At 49.2% G+C, this 22,284-nt stretch overlaps 1 protein-coding gene across 5 annotated transcripts in view; it reads right to left on the bottom strand.

Annotated features, from left to right (window-relative positions):
* Nucleotides 1-22,284, bottom strand: part of LOC149326706 (ryanodine receptor-like) — a 542,398-nt gene that overhangs the window by 270,978 nt on the left and 249,136 nt on the right. For 4 of the 5 annotated variants that reach the window (XM_089563500.1, XM_089563501.1, XM_089563503.1 and 1 more), the window contains exons 49-51: nucleotides 21,722-21,831; nucleotides 16,684-16,886; nucleotides 16,146-16,244 (exon numbers count right to left, since the gene is read on the bottom strand). In XM_089563500.1, coding sequence (XP_089419626.1) covers nucleotides 16,146-16,244; nucleotides 16,684-16,886; nucleotides 21,722-21,831 — 412 coding nt within the window. The remainder of the gene's footprint in view (nucleotides 1-16,145; nucleotides 16,245-16,683; nucleotides 16,887-21,721; nucleotides 21,832-22,284) is intronic. The other variant, XM_089563502.1, reaches the window with a different exon arrangement.

The raw sequence follows: 22,284 nt of genomic DNA, 5'->3' as shown, positions 1-22,284 counted from the left end.
CACCCTGCCTCGGCAAAGGGGTACGTATTCTTGCCTAGTTCTTGTCTTCCGAGCGTAAAGGAGAAGTAGTGGAATGACGATGAGGCTAGGTCCTGTTAAAACCGAATTTTCGTGTAGCAAAGAAAAGGCACAGCGCGAGAGGAACGACTGACAAGAAAGACGAATGCTGCAGTGCACGTGAGAAGCGCTGTTAGAAGTCAACTGCACCAAGCACCACGAATTAAAGCCCATTCAGGCTTAACTTGCTCCAATACGAAACAGTACATGACACGCTCCGTCGAAAAAGCAGTACCACACCTTTTGGAGGCGCTAATGTGAACCAACCGAACACCGTCGACACCTCACAAGATAGTAGCCTAGCCCTCGCTTCGGTTCGGTCTAAAGATAATTCGATAAAATGGTCGCTTCAAAGTAAGCTGCCTAGTGAATGTTTCAGCCTATTCTTTCTTATATTTATCCCCCATTGATAGCATAACTTAGGCTTGAGCGCGGGAACAAGCATCACAGTAAAGAGCAGAGTTGGCGAATCCAGGCAACCGAGACGACACCGGGCCAAGTAGACGAGACTTGCTGCGTGTAGCGACGTCCTGTCGTCTGCTAGTGTCGTCCCATTGCGATGCAATGGACCCTTGTTTTCGAAACGTCTTTCCCGAAGATATCGCTGGTCTCCTCGCTCAGTTGACGGCGCAACAGTTAGGCATTGTCATGTAAAAAGACCAGAACAACGAAAAGACGAAATGCTAAGTGGGAAAACAAAACTGGAACTGAAAAACCGTGCTGAGGTCCGATTTCATGCAGTGCCAAAGGCTGACTTCCGGGACAAGGCCACTTACTTCCGGTGGCTTCACTTTCGGGCGCCCGATGCGGCATCCAACTCCCCTAGTGGAGATCAGTGATCAGACTATCATAAAGAATACAGACTTAAAATTTCATTTCAATCGATGCACATCGAAAAATAACCGGAGTTGCCCTTTAAGCGAGAGCTACACAAGGAGGGGTAGGAAGCAAGAATGTGACAGACGCCAGGAGTGGGATTAGGACAGCGCTATCACCACCGCGCGCCCATACGCAAGCATGACGCAAGCAGTGGATGGATGGATGGATGGATGGATGGATGGATGGATGGATAGGAGCGCCCCCTTTGAAACGGGGTGGTGGCAATTGCCACCATGCTCAGCTTTTCTTTATTTATTATTTTTTTTGGTTTACTGTGTTGGCAATTCTCATTAAGATTCTCCATCAACTTTGCCTACGGTTTCCTACTATTCTAACCTTATGCCACATCTCTGCTTTTCAGCCACCAATCCTCCAATCGCTTTTTGCTGACTTCCACTGCAGATTTATTTACATGACCATTGTTATCTTTAAACCCTAGGGCCTCAGAAAGAGTGACTGTGGCTGCATCGACATCCGGATGGATACCATCACATTTGATTATGAGGTGTTCAATTGTTTCCACAGATCTACCACACACTGCACATTTGTCATCTTCTTCGTTAAATTTCTTTTTGTAGCTGCGCGTTCTAAGACACCCTGATCTAGCTTCAAAAAGTAGGGCACTGCCTCTTGAGTTATCATAGAAAAATTCTTTCCTGATCTGCCTTTTCCAGAATCGATATAGTTCTACACTATGTTTCTTTTCCATTGAATTCATCCAATTTTTAACTTCCGCGTTTTTAACCTGTCGTTTAATGCTCTTTCTTTCTCCGTCCTCATGACCGGCATACTTACTGGTTAGTTTTCTAGTTCTTTTCCGCCACTTTGAGTCGACGTTCTTTCTGTATAAATATTTAAATACCTTAGCTGCCCATCTGTTATCGTCCAATTTCCTCAGGCGTTCTTCATATAGTATTTTACTCTTAGCTTCCCGTGCCTCGAACGATGCCCAGCCCATATCCCCTTGTACTGCCTCGTTTGTGGTTTTGCCGTGGGCACCTAGTGCTAATCTTCCAACAGCTCTCTGATTTACGTCTAATCTCGACTGAACTTCTGCCCTTAAGCACAGAACCGCATTGCCGAAAGTAAGTCCCGGCACCATTATTCCTTTCCAAATACCTCTTAGTACTTCATATTTGTTGTACCCCCATAATGCCCTATGTTTCATTATCCCGGCGTCTCTTCGTCCTTTTGCCCTAAGAGCCTGTTCATGCTTTTCCGTGTATATCTGCCCTTCGTTTAGCCATATCCCGAGGTATTTGTATTCGGCCACTTTGGGTATTTCGTGGCCTTGTATTGTAAGCACCTGATCAGTTGTATCGTTAAAAATCATCACACCTGATTTAGTTGCGCTAAAACTGAATCCTAGAGCGTCTCCTTCGTCTCCACAGCAATTAACCAAAGTTTGTAAATCTTCCTGGCTATCTGCTAACAGTACAATATCGTCCGCATACATTAAACCCGGGAGTCGCTGCTCAACTACATTTCCGCCTAATCTGTACGATAGATTATAACCCAGATTACTTTCTTCTAGCCTTCTTTCCATATTTATCACGTAAAGCATGAACAGCAGCGGTGATAGAGGGCAACCTTGCCTTAATCCTTTGTGCACCCCTACAGTTGTGGTACTTTTTTTCCCTTCCCATGTAATTTCAACTTCATTATCTCGGTAGATTTCCTGTAGGAAATCAATTACCTCATCACCAATACCTAAATCTTTCAATATGCTCCACAGGAGTTCCCTGTTCACGTTATCGTATGCACCGCTTATGTCTAGAAAGGCTATAAACAGAGGTCTATTTTCCGCCTTAGCTATTTCTATGCATTGGGTAAGCACGAACAGGCTATCATCTAACCGCCTACCCCTTCTGAACCCATTCTGAAGTTCTCCGAGTATCCTATTCCCTTCTACCCATGACTGCATTTTTAATTTCACCGCCTGCATTGCCAGCCTGTACATAACAGATGTTATCGTAATCGGACGGAAGGATTTTATGTTCATCTTATCTCCTTTCCCTTTATAAATCAAATTCATTTTACTCTGTCTCCAGCTGTGCGGAATTTGCTGATTTGTTATGACTGCCTCCAATGCTTTTATCAGCGCGTCCTTGCTTCTTGGGCCAAGTTAATCAGCTTAATTGGAATTAATCAGCTTAATTAATCAGCTTAATTGGAATTTCGTCTATCCCTGCGGATGTGGTTTTAGGAATATTCGCTTCCGCCTTTTCCCAGTTAAGACTAGTCAGTTCTAAGCTGTTCTCTTTTGTGCTGTCCTGTGTTGCCGCCTCACTTGGGGAGATTACCCCATTGGCGTCGCTAAAAGACGCAGCTATAAATGACGTAATGTAGTCTACAGCATCGTCTCCCTCCAAACATTTTCCCTCAGCATCTATAATCTGTTCCTGCTTTCTTTGATTTGTTTTTCCCAACCAGCTTATATGGTTCCAGAATTTTCTTGGCGCCCCTTTATTTGCCTCGCGAACTTCAGCCAGCCATTTATCAGAGGACTGCTTTATTTTAGCCTGGACAAGGACCTGAACTTGCTGTTTCTTTTGTCGATAAGATTCCCATTTTTTTTCCTATTTCCTCTACAGATAACTGCGCCCTCTTTGCTTCTCTGTGTTCCCTTGAAGCCACCCGTCGTTGTTCGATGGCCTCCTTAATTTCCATATTCCACCAGCTTCGTGGCTTCCTCTTTCCTCTCCAGCGGTTAACTCCTTTCACTTGTTTCATTTTTGTAGCGATGAGCAGTTCCAACTGATTATAATCCCAATTTTCCATGTGGCGTTTCTCAATTACTTCTTCTATATCGGCTGATATTAGCGCTATTTGTTCATCATTTAATTTTGCGTTGTCTTTTGGACTTCGTTGCATTTCTCTTTTGACTAGGGCTCCCAACTGATGGATGGATGGATAGGAGCGCCTCCTTTGAAACGGGGTGGTGGCAATTGCCACCATGCTCAGCTTTTCTTTCTTTATTATTTTTTGTTTACTGTGTAAGAATCGCCGTCATCTTTACCTACGGTTTCCTACAATTCTAACCTTATGCCACATCTCTGCTTTTCAGCCACCAATCCTCCAATCGCTTTTTGCTAACTTCCACAGCAGATTTATTTACATGACCATTGTTGTCTTTAAAGGGGTCGTGAAATGTTTTCCAAAAATTTTGAACGACGTGTGTTGTTGCGGTTTAACGTCCCAAAGCGACTGAGGCTATGAGAGACGCCGTAGTGGAGGGCTCTGGAAATTTCGACCACCTGAGGTTCTTTAACGTGCACTGACATCGCACAGTACACGGGCCTCTAGAATTTCTCCCCCAAAGAAATTCAACCGCCGCGGCCGGGATCGAACCCGCGTCTTTCGGGTCAGCATGCCGAGCACCATAACCACTGAGCCACCGCGGCGGCTAACGACGCGTGTATTTGGAATTCTGACCCTTCATTCTATAGTATACCTTGGTTCGTTTCATCGTCTGGGTTGACTGAATAGCGAAAAAAAACTAAATTTTGGTTTCCCAGCGCGCGTCCCCCTCAACTCACAGCAAACGTCATCTTAAGAAGCCAATCAGAGGCTTCTGTCGTCAACACAACATGGCAGCTTAGCGAGGCCTGTTGAGCCATAGTTGACCGAGGTCACAGCATGCATACTGTCTCGAATGTGGCACCATCGTCTGCTCAGAATGGAGTCTGCTAGCCATGGAGTCAGCTGTCAAGCTGACACATGTGCGAAAACTTGGCCGGCGCGCCGCACCAGTCGCCGCTTGCGAGCTGCCGCCGACTGCAAGCAGGGTCACGGAGATGCAAGCATCTTTGCGCCGCTAGACTTATGCCCGGCCTACATCCGGTGTAACACTTTGCCACCGCACACCAGCGCCTGCGCGCTGCTTGGCTACTGAAGTTCGCACCAGAAAAGGCAAAATAGCGATGTTATCAGAAGGACTTCCTGATGTACTCGGGCGGCGACAAAGCATGCCTACCCACGTAGCGCGCTTTCGGCAAGGGCGCTGTACGCGGGCGCGCCGGGCGACGAACTGCACCGCTCTCTGGCTGCCCTGGTCGCCGCTAGGCCTGTTTCGCATCGAAGCTGCGGTGGGCAGCACTTCGGAAGTAGCCTGGGTTGTAATAAAATGCCTGCTTTTGGCATCGTATTACTGTCAACAGCATCGTCTCACAACAAAAAATATGGTCATTTTTGCGGTGCGCTCGGCAGCGGAGCTAGCGGACGCCAGGCGCGCAAGCCGGACCGCAACGGCCGGGCAGCGGCAGCTGGGCGGCGGTTGTGGCAAGAAATTTGCTCGTATTACAGTTGCTGCTTCTATAGTAGGATACAACTTAAAAAAACAGCAGCTGCTAACACTGGGCCGCGGTCCGCGGCGTTCTGTATTACTCCGCTGGCCAATCGCTACAGTAAGCGAAATGAGCTTTTTAATGTTTGACTTTATCAAACAATCCAGGTGTCAAAATTATAGAGCTCATAATCTTTTTCTTGTGGTAAGCTTCTTATTTACATGACAAGAAACGTTTAACCAGCGGACTACTTTTTTGTCGTGGAGGAATTTTGTGCGCGGAGGCTGAATGTGGGCGGAGCTTCACTGCAGACTTAAGTTGTATCCGACTATACCAGCAACTCGGCAATGTTCAACCATTCTCAAAAATGATCTAGTTTCCACACTTCTTGCTCCCACAGTTTATTATTTGCGCGAAGAAAAATCTTTAGCTCATTTTTATGACGCCAGCGGACGGGATCCAGGCTTGCCGGCCGGCCTGCAGGCTCGATGTATTTCACATTCGCACCAGAAAAGACAAAACAGCCATGCTATCAGAAAGGATGCCTGTTATATTAGAGCAGTGGCAGCATGTCGAGCTTTCGGCAATGACGCCGCCTGCGGGCGCGCCGGGCGATGAACTGCGAGGCTCGCCGGCGGCCCTGGTCGTCTATAAGCCTACCTGGTTTCGCATCGATACTCTCGATACCGCAGCTGAGGGAGCTTCGGAACTGGTCAGCGCTGTAAAAGGTACTACTCTCGTCACCCCTTTAGCTGTGAACCTGTCCCATAATAAAATAAAGATATGCTCGATTTCCGCGACGCCTTCAACAGCGGAGCTAACAAATGCCAGCTATGCGAGCGGCGACCAGGCAGCAAATAAAGCGGTTATGGGATGAAATTTGCTTGTATCGCCGAATGAAATACTCGGTATCAGCCAACGATCCTCAAAAATGATTCATTTTTGGCATTCATCTATCCAAGGGCTTGTTATGAACGTGAACAAATAATACTAGCGTGTTTTTCTGACGCCGGTGGCCGGCATCCAGGCTAACAGGCCGGCCCCGAGAAACGCGCCCCCACGCTCTGCTGCAACTTCATAGAGAGATTCTTGATCCCGTCGAGCACCCTAGCGATGACAAGGTGGTCCTCGCATTGGACTTGCGGGGGGCTTTCGACAATGTTACTCATGATATCATCCTCTCCCACCTGTCCCAAGTGAACTGTGGATACAACACATTCCAATACATCAAGCAATTCCTCACAGATCGGCAAACATATATCCGACTCCAAGACAGTGAACATGACCCGTACCAACTTGGTACGCGATGGACTCCACAGGGAGCAGTCCTCTCGCCTCTTCTCTTCAATCTGGCCATGATGAAGCTCCCTACCCTGCTGGGTGAGGTCCCGGGTGTGCAGCATGCCCTGTACGCGGACGACATCACCCTCTGGGCAACACACGGTTCGGTTGGAGAAATCGAGGCCAACCTGCAGCAAGCAGCGGCTATTGTGGACGATTATGCACACCGCTGCGGCCTTGAGTGCTCCCCGAACAAATCGGAATTCGTGCACATACGTCCCAATCCAAGTTGCACAACCAAAATTGCCCTCTCCCTGCTTAGTGGCCCGATACCTGAACACGATGAAATCAGAGTATTGGCACTCTACATACAAAAGAACCGCAAGATTGACACCACGCTGAAGAAACTCCGCAAGGTGGGGGATCAGGTGGGCCGTATGGTCCGCCGGGTATCAAACAAACGAGGGGGGTTGCGATGCAAAGACGCCCTGCGGCTGGCGAATGCATTCGTAACCAGTCGAATCCTGTATTCGGCACCGTACCTCCACCTGCGCAAATGCGATGAGAACGCTTTCGAAGTGATTCTCCGAAAAATCTATAAGAGAGCTCTAGACCTCCCAATTGCAACATAAAACCAACGTCTCCTCGGCCTGGGGATGACGAACACCTTTGGGGAGCTGCGCGAGGCTCATCTCAGCAATCAATACTTGCGGTTAAGCAAAACACGTGCGGGTAGCCGCCTACTGACCCGCCTCCACATCAATTACACAACCCAAGAGGAGAAGCGGGTATCCATGCCCGAGGCCTGGCGCTTCGCACTAAAGGTTCGCCCCCTCCCCAATAACATGACAAAAGATGCCCATGATGGCCGCTGCCTCGCGCGAGCGGAGGCCATTTCCGAGCAGTACGGTGCTCGACCAGGGGTATTTTACACGGACGCGGCCGGTACACACCATGGGGGTTGGTACACAGCTGCCGTTGTCCACCAAAACAACCCAGCCCAGGGCCTCACCTTCCGTGCCCCCAACATTACATTCGCGGAGGAAGTTGCTATCGCACTTGCAGCTGCGGATCCAGCGTCCCGAGTCATTATCACCGACTCAAGAGAAGCTTGCCGCAATTTTGAACAGGGCCAAATTCCAGATCGTGCTTTCCAAATTTTACACAGTTGTGAGTACCGGGATTTCCCAACCCGGCGCACCATCATCTGGGTCCCAGCACATGCGGGGATAGAGGGAAATAAGGTAGCGGACACTACCGCCCGCGCGCTTAACCACCGGGCATCGCCTCTCTCGCCGCCTGATCGGGATACTGATTTTAATCCGGCTATTACTTTTCGGGAGATCTCTCTCCTGTATCAAAACGCTCACGGCCGATACCCACCCCCCTGTAAAGGCCTCAATAAGGCAGAGGAGCGTTGGCTACTTCGCCTCTACACCAACACGGTACTGTGCCCGGCAGTGCTCAAATATTTCAATTCGGCCTTTTCGGGCGAGTGTCCACACTGTGGGGAAGTGTTTGCGGACACGTATCACATGGTGTGGGCATGCCCTGCCAATCCTGCTTTCCCACCCCACCCCCACCCCACCCGAGAGGACTGGGAGGCTGCCCTGCTCGGCTGCTCAACTCTCCAGGACCAAGGAGCCCTGGTGACAAGAGCCCGGGCCGCCGCGGAGGCCACAGGGGTCCCGGACTAGGGATCCCTCCTAGTGATTGTGAGGGCCGGGCCCTTCAGGCACGGTCCAAGCAATACCTCTGTATATAGTATAAATAAATGTTTTACACCACCACCACCACCTGCGCGCTCGCATTCTGCCCATTGTAAGTGCGACGCGCCGCGTGCGTTGGGTGCAGGCGGCGAGCTGCTGTCAGTCGTTACGCCGTTCGCAACGGCACGTCGCGCGCCCGGCAAGTCATACCGAGAGCCCGCGACACCTCTGCCTGCGGGAGCCCCGACCGTGAACCTCCGAACCCGGTCGTGGACTCGAGTCTTCATCTCTATCACAAGGGATGGGTTGACTCGCTGCCCCATCTGCAAATTATGCCTAACCCTCTTCACGCTTCTGGAATATATTTTTCTGCAGCAAAGAACAGAAGCGCGGAGCCGATGCGCGCCGCGATAGCTGACTCGGTCGTATCGAATTCATGTAAACAGAGCGTCGTCGAGATGGGCTGACATTTCTCAGCTCGATTCTCTGACTCAAACCACCGCTGCCAAGGAACAACACCCAGCCACTGATAGCCAAGGAGGATGGAGAAGCAGAACCGAAACCGAAACTGGTCCCAGGTCAGTGATTGATGTATGACCACGCGCTGCAGCTTAACGGAGTGAAATTACGCGTGCAAATAATTGGAAAACCTTGTTTCACTTCCTGAATTTTTCATAAAGCTATTATTTTAGGGCAAACGAAAGTTGAAGGTATCTCTCTACGTTTCTGAAGATCTTAAAATGACGTAGTCGAGTAGTGCGTGTGCCGGCCGATGGCGCCGCATGGTCGTTTCATTAGCACAAAAAGGCAGCGATTTCGAATGGGCTTTATTAAATGCAGACTCAATATTGAGTCGAAATATTTCGGAATCAGCATGTCTAATGTTTATGGAAGCAGTAAAAATTAAAACCGAGCAGCTTCATTTTCCTTTCACAACCCCTTTAAACCCTAGGGCCTTAGGAAGAGTGACTGTGCCTGCATCGACATCCGGATGGATACCATCACATTTGATTATGAGGTGTTCAATTGTTTCCACAGATCTACCACACACTGCACATGTGTCATCTTCTTCGCTAAATTTCTTTTTGTAGCTGCGCGTTCTAAGACACCCTGACCGAGCTTCAAAAAGTAGGGCACTGCTTCTTGAATTATCATAGAAAAATTCTTTCCTGATCTGCCTTTTCCAGTGCTACCTAAAGCCCCTCAATGAAACAAAAGTAGCGAAAAGCTTTGAACTTTCCGACACTCCTCCTCTCCTGGCGCGCCGCCGGAGAATCGAGCCTCCCATTGGCCGAGGCGTCGTAGTCACGTGTTAGCGCGCGCTTTTTGGCTCCGCAGCAGACGCCGGCGCCATTGCCGGGGCCGGGAGGCGTATTCGCCAACTGCAGCCTGTACAGCCACAAGGCTTGAAACCACGGTGAATTGATTACGGTGACTGAAGGTTGTCACAACGGCTTACCTAAAAGGGGTAATAAATCCCTAAATAATGCTTAAAAGTCTATACCAACCTATTGTTACTAACCATGTAATATTTTGTTTAAATTCAAAACTGATATTCCAGCGCTCTGAATAATGTGTGTAAAAGTATGCAGAAAATCTTTTGAAAATCTTAAACGGCTTTATATGCCACTAAGCGTCACGATTTGCGACCTAAAAGGCATAAAAATTAAAAAATGAAATAAAAGAAAAACAATAAAATTACAGTACAGAGAGCGAGTCGAACGGCCGACGTACGCAACACGTGCCTGTAATCCACTGCGCCATAGTGGCGATGTCAAGCCGTTGTTCTAAATGAATATTTATAAGCAGCCTTAATGGTGGCTGCTACCTGCCGGTGGGCGGCGCTGTCATCGCTGGCTGTACCGGCTGCATTTGGCGAACACGCGGCCGGGCCGGGAGTCGCGCTTCATTTTCTTTCTGTGCAACAGTTTTGGCGGGAAGCGTTTTTTTTTTCATCTTTGACGGCGTCTACGTGTTGCGGCAATGCCGAGCTTCTGTTGCGCGTATAGATGCAACAACCGAGGTGGCAGTGGCAAAAGATTTTTTTATAATTCCTTCCAGAAAAAGCAACGCGCCTCGCCGAGAGGTTTGGCAGCAAAGGATCGGCCGGGCAAACTTCGATAATGTTGTGGATCCGCGTCTTTGTGCGATAAATGGTCGTTTTTCAGTTTTTTTTTCGGATGATTTGGTGCGAAGCGCCAGCGGCTGCAGTCTTTCTTCGCACTAAATGCCATTTGGCATGATTTTAAATAGACTCGTTCGCTAGCGGGTACGAAAGCCGTGCTGAAGTGCAGGTTTAATGTTGCTCGCATTGCGCGGCGTGTTGGCTTGGTTTCAGCCGGGCTCGTTCGCATGTTGTTTGAGCCCCGCCGTTTACGTTGCTCGCTATGCAGGTCCAGGCTTGATGTTGCGAGCATTGCTTGCCGTATTTGTGTTGCTGCAGCTGGACTCCTGGGCTCACGAACTCGATACTAAAGGGGCGGTACTCGCTGTTTGAGCCTACGCTGCTCATGCTGCTCGCGGTGCAGGTCTGGCTTTCATGTTGCGCGCATCGCTAGACGTATTTGTTTTGTTACAGTTGCACTCCTTCGCTCACGAACTCGACACCAAAGGTGCGGTACTTGCTGTTGAAGCTCCTACTGCTCATGCTGCTTGCGATAAGGTCTAGCTTTCATGTTGCGCGCAATGCTGAACGTATTTTCAAGCAGGGTTCTAAACCGAAATCGGGCGTTACTGTGCCAAGGCACGTTAACGCACCTGTCGCTTGAATACTCTATATCTGCGTGGATAATACCTGAGAATGCAAGCAAGGACCTCTGTAAAACATAGTTTCAGACATTTTGGGTTGAGGCCGTCGTCGCTGCCGCGAATTCCTGCGAAAATCACGCTGCGTGGAGCTATGTAACGTGGATAGGTGGTGTCAGATGAATCGCTAACGCAGGGGCGCACGCAATGATCCAGACAATTTCCAAAGTTCGACATTGGAAAAGCTCCTCACGGCTTTTAATGCGGAGTGGTGACGTGTTAACACTTGTGTATTCTTTTTTCAGTTATGAAAGGCCACGCTCTATATATTTTTTTCGTGCTTTGTATCTCCCATGCCACAATCTCAATGCGGCTGAATCGGAGGCAGAAAATGCAACAAAAATCATGCGGGTGCGCGGTCCGCTGCGCGCCACAGGGTGAGCGACGAGAAAGCCACTCGTCGAGCGATGGTAGTCACTCTAGAGCCGCGAACTCGCTCGCGCGCGCCACATCCAACGTGTGCTCCGCAGTCAAAGCGATCGAAGAACAAGAAGTTTCCATAAAGCAATCCAACGTTGGTCTGGGCATTTATTACAGTAACTGATTTTTCAATCTTTCATTTCATGATGACATTTTGACCGAAGCCAAGTCACAAAACGCAACACAAAGTTCATTTAGGCGCGCGGTCTGCCGGGCGCCAAAAGGCGACGATTGGGAGCGTCTGCTAGCTGCTCCAGTATGCTCCAGGCCTAGGTGCCGCCACACCGCGGCAACTAACTGAAGTGAGGTGTACCGACGGCTCCCATTGCGAAGCGGGCGATGCGGCTGGCATTGTAAAATAGAGGGGGCGCTGTCACTGCTATCTGCACTTCTTACTTCGTGGTAGGAGCAATTAATATGTTTACTTGACATTCTGTTGGTGAAATATGCCACTGCGCGTTCCCCAGATCCCCTACAAATTTGTTATGCTGCTCTAGGGATGTTCAAGTTTGGTTTGGTTTATAGGGGTTTAACGTCCCAAAGCGACTCAGGCTATGACGGACGCCGTAGTGAAGGGCTCTTGAAATTTCAATGACATGGGGTTCTTTAACGTGCAGTGACACTGCAGAGTGCACAGACCTCTAGAATTTCGCCTCCATCGAAATTCAGCCGCCGCGGCCGGAATCGAACCCGCGTCTTTCGGGCCAGCAACCGAGCGCCGTAACCACTGAGCCACCTGGTGAAGGTTTACATCCATTATTTTTTAAATTTATGCCCCATTGATAGCATAACTTGGCCTTTAGCGCAGGAACGTGCATCACAGTAAAGAGCGGTGTTGGCGACGGCAGCGACAGGACGACACAGAGCTGAGCAGACGAGGTTCCATACTTGCTGTGTGTAGCGACGTCCTGTCGTCTGCTAGTGTCGCCCCATGCGATGCAATGGGCCTTTATTTTTGAAACGTCTTAAGAATTCGCTGGTCTCCTCGCTCAGTTGACGGCGCAGCAGGTAGGCATTGTCATGGAAAAAGACGAGAACGGCGAAAAGACAAAATGCTGAGTGGGAAAACAAGACGAACTGAAAAACCGTGCTGAGGTCCGATTTTGTGCACTGCCAAAGGCAGACTTCCGGGACAAGGCCACTTACTTCCGGTGGCTTCACTTTCGGGCGCTCAATGCGCCATCCAGCCCCCTAGTGGAGATCAGTGTTTTTTCCCCATCATCAGCATCATCATCAGCCTGGCTACGCCCACTGCAGGGCAAAGGCCTCTCCCATACCTTTCCAAATAACCCTGTCCTTTGCCAGCTGCGGCCACTCTATCCCCGCAAACTTCTTAATCTCATCCGCCCACCCAACTTTCTGCCGCCCCCTGCTACGTTTGCCTTCCACCAGCGGTTATGCTTATTTATTTATTTCAATACCCTCAGGGCCCGAGGACGTTACAGAGGGGGGTGGGAGTTACAATGCAGAAAAAACACACACAAAAGTACAACGTGCAGATTCGTTAACAAGCACAATGGTGCAATTACAAAACATAGTCAATAAGTGCTGATTTGAAAGATGGTGGATCCAGATTGAGACAATGGAGGGGGGGAAGGCGGTTCCATTCTGTGCAAGTTTTGGGTAAAAATGAGTTGAAAAAAACATTGGTGCGGCAGCAGGGAATGGCGACCTTAAACCGGTGATCAATGCGAGATGATGCATACGAAGGCTGAAAAAGAAGCTCGCTTTTCAGTGGTGGGCAAAAAAAGAAAATTTTCTGGAACAGGGACAGACGAGAAAGTTTCCTGCGGAGAGATAAATCTGGGAACCGAAGATTTGATTTAATTAAGGATACACTAGTTGTACGATGGTAGTTGGAGGTAATGAAACGAACGGAACGGTTTTGCACAGATTCAATGAGGTCAATTAAGGTATGTTGAGCTGGATCCTATATTCAAGTTTAAGCCTTAAGCTTGATACATTATCAGTAGGGCCCGGAACTTTAGGCATTTGCCTAAACATGTCTATAAAGGTCTAAACGGAGGATTTTTGTACTCGCCAGCCTTCTTGTTATTTTTTACTAAATACTACACAAGACAGGACTGGCGCCAACTTCCATCTATGTTTATTCATGGAAAAAAACTACTTAATAACCACACGAGCAGGCAAAAAGATAAAAGCAAAGACGATACTAGGGGTGATATAACAAAGACCCACGTGCCAAAAGGACAAAAGCAAAGATTATAACGCTGGCAAAGACCCACGAAGAAAACTAATCTCTTCATCTGACAGCGACACAGATGGCTTGCTTATGCACATATGCCCCCTCTGCTTGATGTGATATGCTTCGACTATTTCACGCTCTAATCTGTCTCTAGACCTTGCAATGAATTTAGTGTTTTCAGAACCGGGACGGCATTTGCACCTTTTGCAGTGAGTGGCCGTGTGGCTGCCATAGCCATTTTTTACAGCAATCTTGTGCTGCCTCACTCTTTCATTAAAGCATTGACCTTTCTGGCCGATATATTCCTGACTGCAGCTTAGAGACACAACGTACACAACATCGGCCGTGCATTCAGTAGCACGGATTTGGTTATTCTTTTTGGACTGCCTAACCAGTTCAAGGTTTGTTCAAGTTTGTTCAAGGTGCAAACGCGCGATAGCTTGCAGGAGCAGAAAGCACCATCTTGATCTTATACTTGCTAGCCATTTTCTTCAGGTTGTGCGAAACCCGATGAATTTAGGGAATCACCAACGTCCGTTGTTTTTCTATATCCTTGTTTTTTTTTACCCTGTTCACCCTTTGACGAACGCGTGAAATAACAGAAACATGCAACATCAAGCAGAGGGGCTATATCTGCATAAGCAAGCCATCTGTGTCGCTGTCAGATGTAGGGATTAGTTTTCTTAGTGGGTCTTTTTCAGCGTTTTAATCATTGCTTTGGTCGTTCTGGCACGTGTGCCTTTGTTAAATCACCCCTTGTATCTGTTTTGCTTTTATCTTTTTGCCTGCTCGTGTGGTTATTAAGTGGCCTTTTCCATGAATAAACTTAGTTGGAAGTTGGCGCTAGTCCTGACTTGTGTGTGTTGCTCCGTCTTTTAGCGCCGGTACGCTCTTTGCGCAAACCATGTCATGCTACAACCAACTAGCTAAAGTCAAAGTCTTGCTGGCGGTATGGAGTACTGGTAAATGCTCAGAACATGTGCAAGACCTGTTTAAAGAACTACGCCTGTGCCGGAATGCATCTGAGAGATTCCAAGTTTCCTATGGATATGTTAATCCCTGCAGGTTGTAAGGCTTTAAATTTGTGGATTAGGAACGCCTCTCTGCATTTTCTGTCCCTTGCAGACTTGAAGCCTGATTGAAGAATGAACAGTTTAAGTTCATCGAAGTTGTGACTGCGTTGGTTAAAATGTGCCTACACGGCCTTCTGTAGTTCCTCGCTGTGTCAGCTCGATGACCATGCATTTAGTCTGACGCTCATTGATTGCCTGGTTTCTCCGATTTATTATTTCTGACAAGAGGAACATTGAAGCATCTAGATAACATTAGACGACGCGCAGTTAAAGACTATCTTTAATTAAAGCTAGTCTTCATATCGAAGTTGAAGTAGCTTGCTGTGCTTCAAACAGTAGTGTCGCTTTGTAAATGCTTGCATGTGGCAAGCATTTACAAAGTGGACTTAATGGCATCGGACAAACAGGGATGCTCACCCATTTCTTCTTCATTGTGCAGATCACGCTGTATTCGGCAGGATTCGACGATGGACACAGTGCACATGCTTGCCGAGAGGCCGGCACTTTGAACCCCCTGGATCGCTCGACTGATAGCCGTATCATCGACGGAGCACTACCGCCACTGTTCAATTCCCTTCCACGTGTGGTGCGAGCATACCAGCTGACCAAGGAGGTGACGTCAACAGAAGCGCGGCAGCGCAGCTATATAAACAACAGCCCCACCGGCCGACACTTCAGTGGACTTGGTGGCATCGGACGAACAGGGATGCTCACCCATTTCTTCTTCACTGTGCAGGTTGGTGATAAATACACAGTATATTCTGTTCGTGATGACTCTCGTGCTTTGATGGTGCTACCAAGTCCACAGTTTCGAGAGGAAGAAATAGGATTGGGCAGCGCATGTCATGCGAAGGAAAGATAACCAATGGTCCTTAAGGGTAATGGACTAAATTTCAAGAGGAAACCAGCGGAGCAGGGGGCGGCAGAAAGTTAGGTGGGAAGATGCTATCAAGTTTGCGGGGATACGGTGGCAGCAGCTGGCAAAGAAGGACAGGGTTAATTGGAGAGACATGGGAGAGGCCCTGCAGTGGGCGTGGTCAGGCAATGATGACCGAGCGTGGTAGCGCCCGCAACTGCCTGGTTTCAAAGGGGGAATTCCCAACACCCATCGCCATCAACACAACCGCCTCACGTTTTGGCGAAATGGGTCTACAGTGCTGTCGCGTTGAAACAGTGCGCCAACTGAGCGAGATGGGGACCTTCTGAGCGATACGTGCGCAGAATCCTGCACAGCGGCAACCGCGGGAATTTCTTCGTGCCCGCTTTTTGTCGGGGCTGCAGCAGGGCGTGACGTGCAAGAGCAGCGCAGCGCTGTATCCAGAGAACCCGGCCACGACTTGCGTGGCGCCGCCCTTGATTGTAGCCCCCCCCCCCCCCCCCCCCCCCCATCCTCCCTCGGAGGAGGAGACGGGTCCATTGACGAGCTCACCTGCTCCTTGGGCGTGCAGCGAAACTCGCGGGTCTTCTTGGCCGCCACGGAAGAGGGCAGATCCGACTGCTTGATCTCGATGTACCTCCGCAGTTGGTCCTGCACGGTGCGGAGGAGGGGAATGTGTCTCGTTGGTTCTGTCTCGAGCACGACATGTGTGGCACTACGCGCCTTTCGACAGGTAGAAATGGGCGAAACACTTGATCGGGGCACTTCATGAGTGCACTGACTAAGCTGGTAGCGGAAAAAAATTACAGGCTCGTTTAATTATCATTACGCGATGACAGTGCCTTCTCCACACTTCAATTGCATTGACGATTTGCCGCGGCTTTCCGCGTTGGCCACGCGCCAGGTTGTTCCGATGTCAACCACCGTGAGGAACCAGACCCTGCCCCGTCCTCCCTCTGTGTTCTCGTGGAGCCACCCTCCTCTCCAAGCGGAGAGGAGGATATAGCTCTGTCTCCTGTCTAGCAGGTGGTGCTGATGCACTGAAAACGGGTCTGTTCCCGGCAGAACTGCAGGACAGCCAGAATCTCACCGACTGCAGGTTGCCCACGTAGTCGTCCGAGAAGCAGACGATGGCCTCAACGCGGTGGCGAAGCTGCAGGTCGCACAGGTGGTGCAGGATTAAGCACACCTGCAACTTCACCCCTTCCGCGATCTGCATATCGATGAGGCCCAGAGGGACGACTCCGTTGCCGCCGCCACTGCCGTCGCTGCCGGCCACGGGGACCCCGACTGCTGCGGGAAGGAGGAGGCAGTTTATTTGCACGCACGGCAGTGAACTGTACACCGGTGCACGAAACAGCCTTGCCCTTTATTTCGGCAAACCTCTGCGTTTGCCCAATAAATTGTGTTCATCATCATCATCGTCGTCAGCCTGACTACACCCACTGCAGGGCAAAGGCCTCTCCTATGTCTCTTCAATTAACCCTGTACTTTGCCAGCTGCCGCCACTGTATCCCCGCAAACTTCTTAATCTAATCCGCCCATCTAACTTTCTGCCTCCCCCTGCGACATTTCCCTTCTCTTGGAAGTTGAAGCCGCCGCGGTGGCTCAGTGGTTATGGTGCTCGGCTGCTGACCCGAAAGACGCGGGTTCGATCCCGGCCGCGGCGGCTGAATTTCTTTGGAGGAGAAATTCTAGAGGCCCGTGTACTGTGCGATGTCAGTGCACGTTAAAGAACCCCAGGTGGTCGAAATTTCCGGAGCCCTCCACTACGGCGTCTCCCATAGCCTTAGTCGCTTTGGGACGTTAAACCCCATAAACCAAAAACCAAACCACCTTCTCTTGGAATTCACTCCGTTACCCTTAAAGGGGTGGAGACACCAAATTTAGAAGCTATAAAAAGCCTGCTATGGGATTCCTATGTATGCAAGGGCAGTCACAGCCAGGTGTTGGACGCAACAAACGTTTAAAAAATATTTTAATTCGGTTCCAAAGATTACCTCAATGCTCACTCTCACGACCTAGACCCATTCGCTAGCGCCATCAACCATGACGTCACAAGGGGTGTAGAAAAAAAAGTGACGTCATACCAAAACACATACCAAAACACGGGCGGCCTGCGCCAGTCTTCGTGCCGAACGCCGGCATCTGAAGAACGCGATAGTATTGTTTGTTCACGTTCATAGCAAACCCTGGGATATATGAATATCAAAAATGCATCGTTTGTGACGATCGTTGGCAAATACCGAGTTCCTGGTAGAAGTGATGACTGCGATGCAAGCAAATTTCATCCCATAGCCGGTTTTGTGCTGCTGCTACCTGGTGCGGTTCGCCTGCCGTCTGCTAGCTCTGTTGCTGAAGACGTCGTGGAAATCAAACATATCTTTTATTGTGGGACGAGTTCACAGTAAAGGGGTGCCGAGCGGAGCACGTTTCTGAGCGCTGGCCAGTCCCGAAGCGCCCTCAGCTGCGGAGTCGGATGTGAAACCAGCTTAGGCCTAGCGACGACTAGGGCAGTCTGGGACCAGCGCGCAGGTCGTCGCCCGGCGTTGCCGCAGGCAGTGTCGCTGCCGAAAGATCCACTTTTAGCACAGTCATGCTGTCGTATCTCGAATCTAGAAAGCATCCTTTCTGGTAGCATGGCTGTTTTGTATTTTCTTGTGCGGACGTGAAGTACGCCGAGTCTGCCGGCCGGTAGGTCAGCCTGGATACCGTCTGCCGACGTCATAAAAGCGAGCTAAAGAGTGTTCTTGACGTAAATAATAAACCATGGGACAAGAAATGTGAAAAAAGTGTCATTTTTGAGGATCGCTGACCAATACTGAGCTGCTAGTAGAGGTAACAACTGTGATATGAGCAAATTTCTCACAACCGCGCCTAGCAGCTGCCGCTGGCGCGACGTCGGGGTCCGGCTCGCCTAGCGCCCGCTAGCTCCGCTGCCGAAGGCGTCGAGGAGATTGACCATACTATTATTTTATTGTGAGATGATTCTGTTAACACTACAGCTATTTGTGAAAAGTAGGCCTTTTATTATAGCGCAGGCGACTTCCGAAGCGCCGGCCGCTCGCTAAACAGGCTATAGGCCTAGCGACGACCACGGCAGCCAGGCAGCAGCAGAGCTCGTCGCCCGGAGCGCCCGCGAGCGGTGCCGTTGCCGAAAGCTCCCAACATAAGCAGACATGCTTTGTCGCTGCTCGAGTATAGCTGGCAGTTCTGATAACAAGGCGATCTTGTCTTTTCTTGTGATATTTGTACTCCATCCCAAGCAGCGCTCAGGTACTGCTGCACGGCAGCGAAGTGTGACACCGGTTGTGGGCGCAGCTTGGGTAGAGCGGCGCAGCGATGCTTACTGGCATTTTGCAAAGTGTTTCGCATCCTCACGCGAACCCGCGAAGGCGATATTAGCGTGCGAACAAAAAAAAAAGTCGATGTCCTCACTCGTTGGAATCAGGTCTGTCAGAATCCGAGCTGCTGGGACTAGACGTGCAGTTGTTTGTTTTCATATGCGCTGGTCAGCACGTGTGTGGGAAAGCAGACAATGCAGCAGTAGGTGCGTCACAACTTTTGTGGGCCCACGTGACCAAGCGGAGCAGTTGATCTTCCCCCTCTGTGACGTCACTGTACAACTCGGCGTTCCGAAACCGAAACCGAAAATCGTTCACCTAAAAATGCTATAATAAATTATTCACTGTGAATATATGAATCTTTGAGTGTGTATCATGCTTCCTGGAGCCATAAGAAACGTTTGAAACTAAGAACGCGCGAACCACAAATTTGGTGTCTCCACCCCTTTAAGGACCACCGGTTATCTTGCCTTCGCATTACATGGACTGCCCAAGCACAGGACGCGCGCTGTCAGCGCCCGTCCTGTCCGTCTTTCTGTGTGGTTTGTGTACAATTTAGCGCTGTTTTTACTTTCCTGAACACAATGTCACACCAACTAGCCCAGCAAAAGATACTGTTAAATGCCCAATCAAGCAACAGTCTTACTATACTTACTCTCAAGCACTTTGTAGTTCCATACTCTGCCTTCCATCCCCCCCCCCCCCACTTATCACTGTTGCCTAAGTATATGCGTTAAGGGGGGGGGGGGGGAGGGGGGGGCGATGCTGATTTTTAAGCTATTTTCTTGGTTTCCCTGGTTTGGATTATGGGGTTTAACGTCCCCAAGCGACTCAGGCTATGAGGGACGCAGTACTGGAGTGTTCCGGGTAATTTCGACCATTTGGGCTTTTTTAACGCTCACTGACATTGCACAGTAGCCGGGCTTTCAACATTTCGCTTTCACAGATATGAGACCACTGCGGCCGGAATCGAACCCGTGTCTCGATCGAACCAGCAGCCGAGCACCATAACCACTGAGTCAGCGCAGCAGCTTTAAAACTATTTTCTTCTTTAAGGCACGATCCTGATCATAATTGCCGTGAAAGTAGAGTCCAAATCTGCTAACAGATTTTAAATAGCTAAATTAGAGTATGATTTATAAACAGTTTTGCGCCTTTAATTAGGCTGTTGGTTTCAGGCCGTAAGCCAGAAGTATTAACGAATTATTAGAAATGTTTACCGCACTGAATCGCCCAAGATGCACTTCATGCGAACACACTGCTTTTACACTTGCCTGAGTGAAAATACATTGGTACAAAAATCTACGAATTAAACGTACAAATTGGGTTGGCAGGTAATTTAGGAAAGCAAATAATTAAATTTCATGCATAATGTAAAGCCAGCAAAAATAGCGTCGCCACACAGCTCTACTCCTCCTGAATAAATTGGTACTAAGCTCATATCAGTTGCCTACGGAAAACGGATATGGGGCAGAAACGTGGAGGCTAACAAAGATGGTTCAGCTTAAGCTGAACCATCTGAACGTTCAGCTTACTGAACGTTCAGCTTAAGTTAAGGACAACGCAGCGAGCTATGGAAAGAAAAATGATAGGTGTAACGTTAAGAGATTGGAAGAGGGCGGAGTGGGTGAGAGAACAAACGCGGGTTAATGACATCTTAGTTGAAATCAAGAGGAAGAAATGGGCTTGGGCAGGGCATGTAATGCGCTGGTCCTTAAGGGTAACGGAGTGGATTCCAAGAGAAGGCAAACGTAGCAGGGGACGGCAGGAAGTTAGGTGGGCGGATGAGATTAAGAAGTTTGCGGGGATACAGTGGCGGCAACTGACAAAGGACAGGGTTAATTGGAGAGACATGGGAGAGGCGCAGTGGGTGTAGTCAGGCCGCTGCTGCAGATGATGATGATGACGGAAAACGAGAGGGAAAACCCTCAAGGCAGAGACTGTATTCGTAAAATCCTCAACAGCGACGAAGTCTGTGTGCTCTTATAGAGCCCCCGGAAATGGTGTCGTGGGAGAAGGGCTGCAGCGATGGCTGCCATCTTGGAAGGCGCCAAACGAGCTTTCAGATGGAAGCAAAGGGGTTGAGGAGCGCTTGTGCAATTCCGGTCACGTGACTCGAAATGACACGGAAAGTGCACAACCAGACGAGGACGGTGAAGAAAGACAGGCAGCACGCGAGCGCTCATATTCCGCTCTGCGGTTCATAATAAATTGTTATTAGCGCTCATGTGTTCCCTGTCTTTCTTGAGCGTCTTCGTCTGGTAGTGCGCTTACACTCACGTCATGCCGTATCAACACACCCAAACTGCAACGTTATTGAGCTAATTCAAAGCTCGAGGTTTGGTTTTCGGCAGGGCGAGTCTCAAAATATTTTTTTTTGTATTTTACTACTGTTTTGAGCGTGGATCTTTTGGGGAGATATGGCTGGAAGTATATTTAGTACAAAACCTTTTTTTTGTGTGTGAAAATAGACTTTTTGCGAGACCCACAGCCCCCTTCAAGAAGCCTTTTTTTCTCGTGTACAATTAGTAAATCAATAATTCATTCATTCATTCAGTAGGTCTGTCGGCCAATAGGGTTTCGAAACGAATGAACTCGGGAAATAGAACACACTAACGCCAAGATGGGAGCTGGTACTTGCTGGGCAGCTGTTTTGTTGGGCTAACCCTAATGGCTGAGACGTGTTGTCTTTAAATGTGAAAAATATCGTGCTTATGGTTGTCTCCTGATTCGCCTAATCTACGCCATTAAGAGACGAAACACGCAGAGATGAAAAAGCCGAACCTTTGCATGGCTGGAAAGTGCTGGGATCCAGAAGGTAGAGCAGCCACTGTAAGTCGGTGTTGTCGAGAAGTCCCACCAGCAAGAGCTTGTCAGCGAGCTTCAGGAGAGGCCTGCGGTGCGTTAAGTGAGCCATGCGTCAGCCGCAAGAAAAGAAAGAATGTGAAAAAAAGTTTCCTTGGATTAGGCACATCAGCTCGTTGGCTACCAGGTAGGGATGGCAATGAGAAATTCTAAAGCGCAGTGTGCGTCCGGTCGGTTAGCCGGACGTTCAGTTGGCTGCGTGGCGACTGGGGTTTTCCGGTGACCGCTTTTTCCGTCGAAAATAAAAAAAGAAAGGAAAAACATCCTGTCCGGCGCACAAGTTACGCTACTGTTTTTCTCTTATTTAGTTTCCATTACGGATTATCATGGTTTACTTTGTTTATTGCATGGTTGGTTGGTTTATGGGGTCTAACGTCCCAAAGCGACTAAGGCTATGAGGGACGCCGTAGTGGAAGGCTCTGGAAATTTCGACCACCTGGGGTTCTTTAACGTGCACTGACATCGCACGGTACACGGGCCTC

Source organism: Amblyomma mixtum, chromosome 10, assembly GCF_055824585.1.
Source record: "Amblyomma mixtum isolate Tamu chromosome 10, ASM5582458v1, whole genome shotgun sequence".
NCBI classification, from domain to species: Eukaryota; Metazoa; Arthropoda; class Arachnida; order Ixodida; family Ixodidae; genus Amblyomma; species Amblyomma mixtum.
Note: the sequence above shows the minus strand (reverse complement) of the source record. Positions and strands in the feature narration are given on the sequence as shown.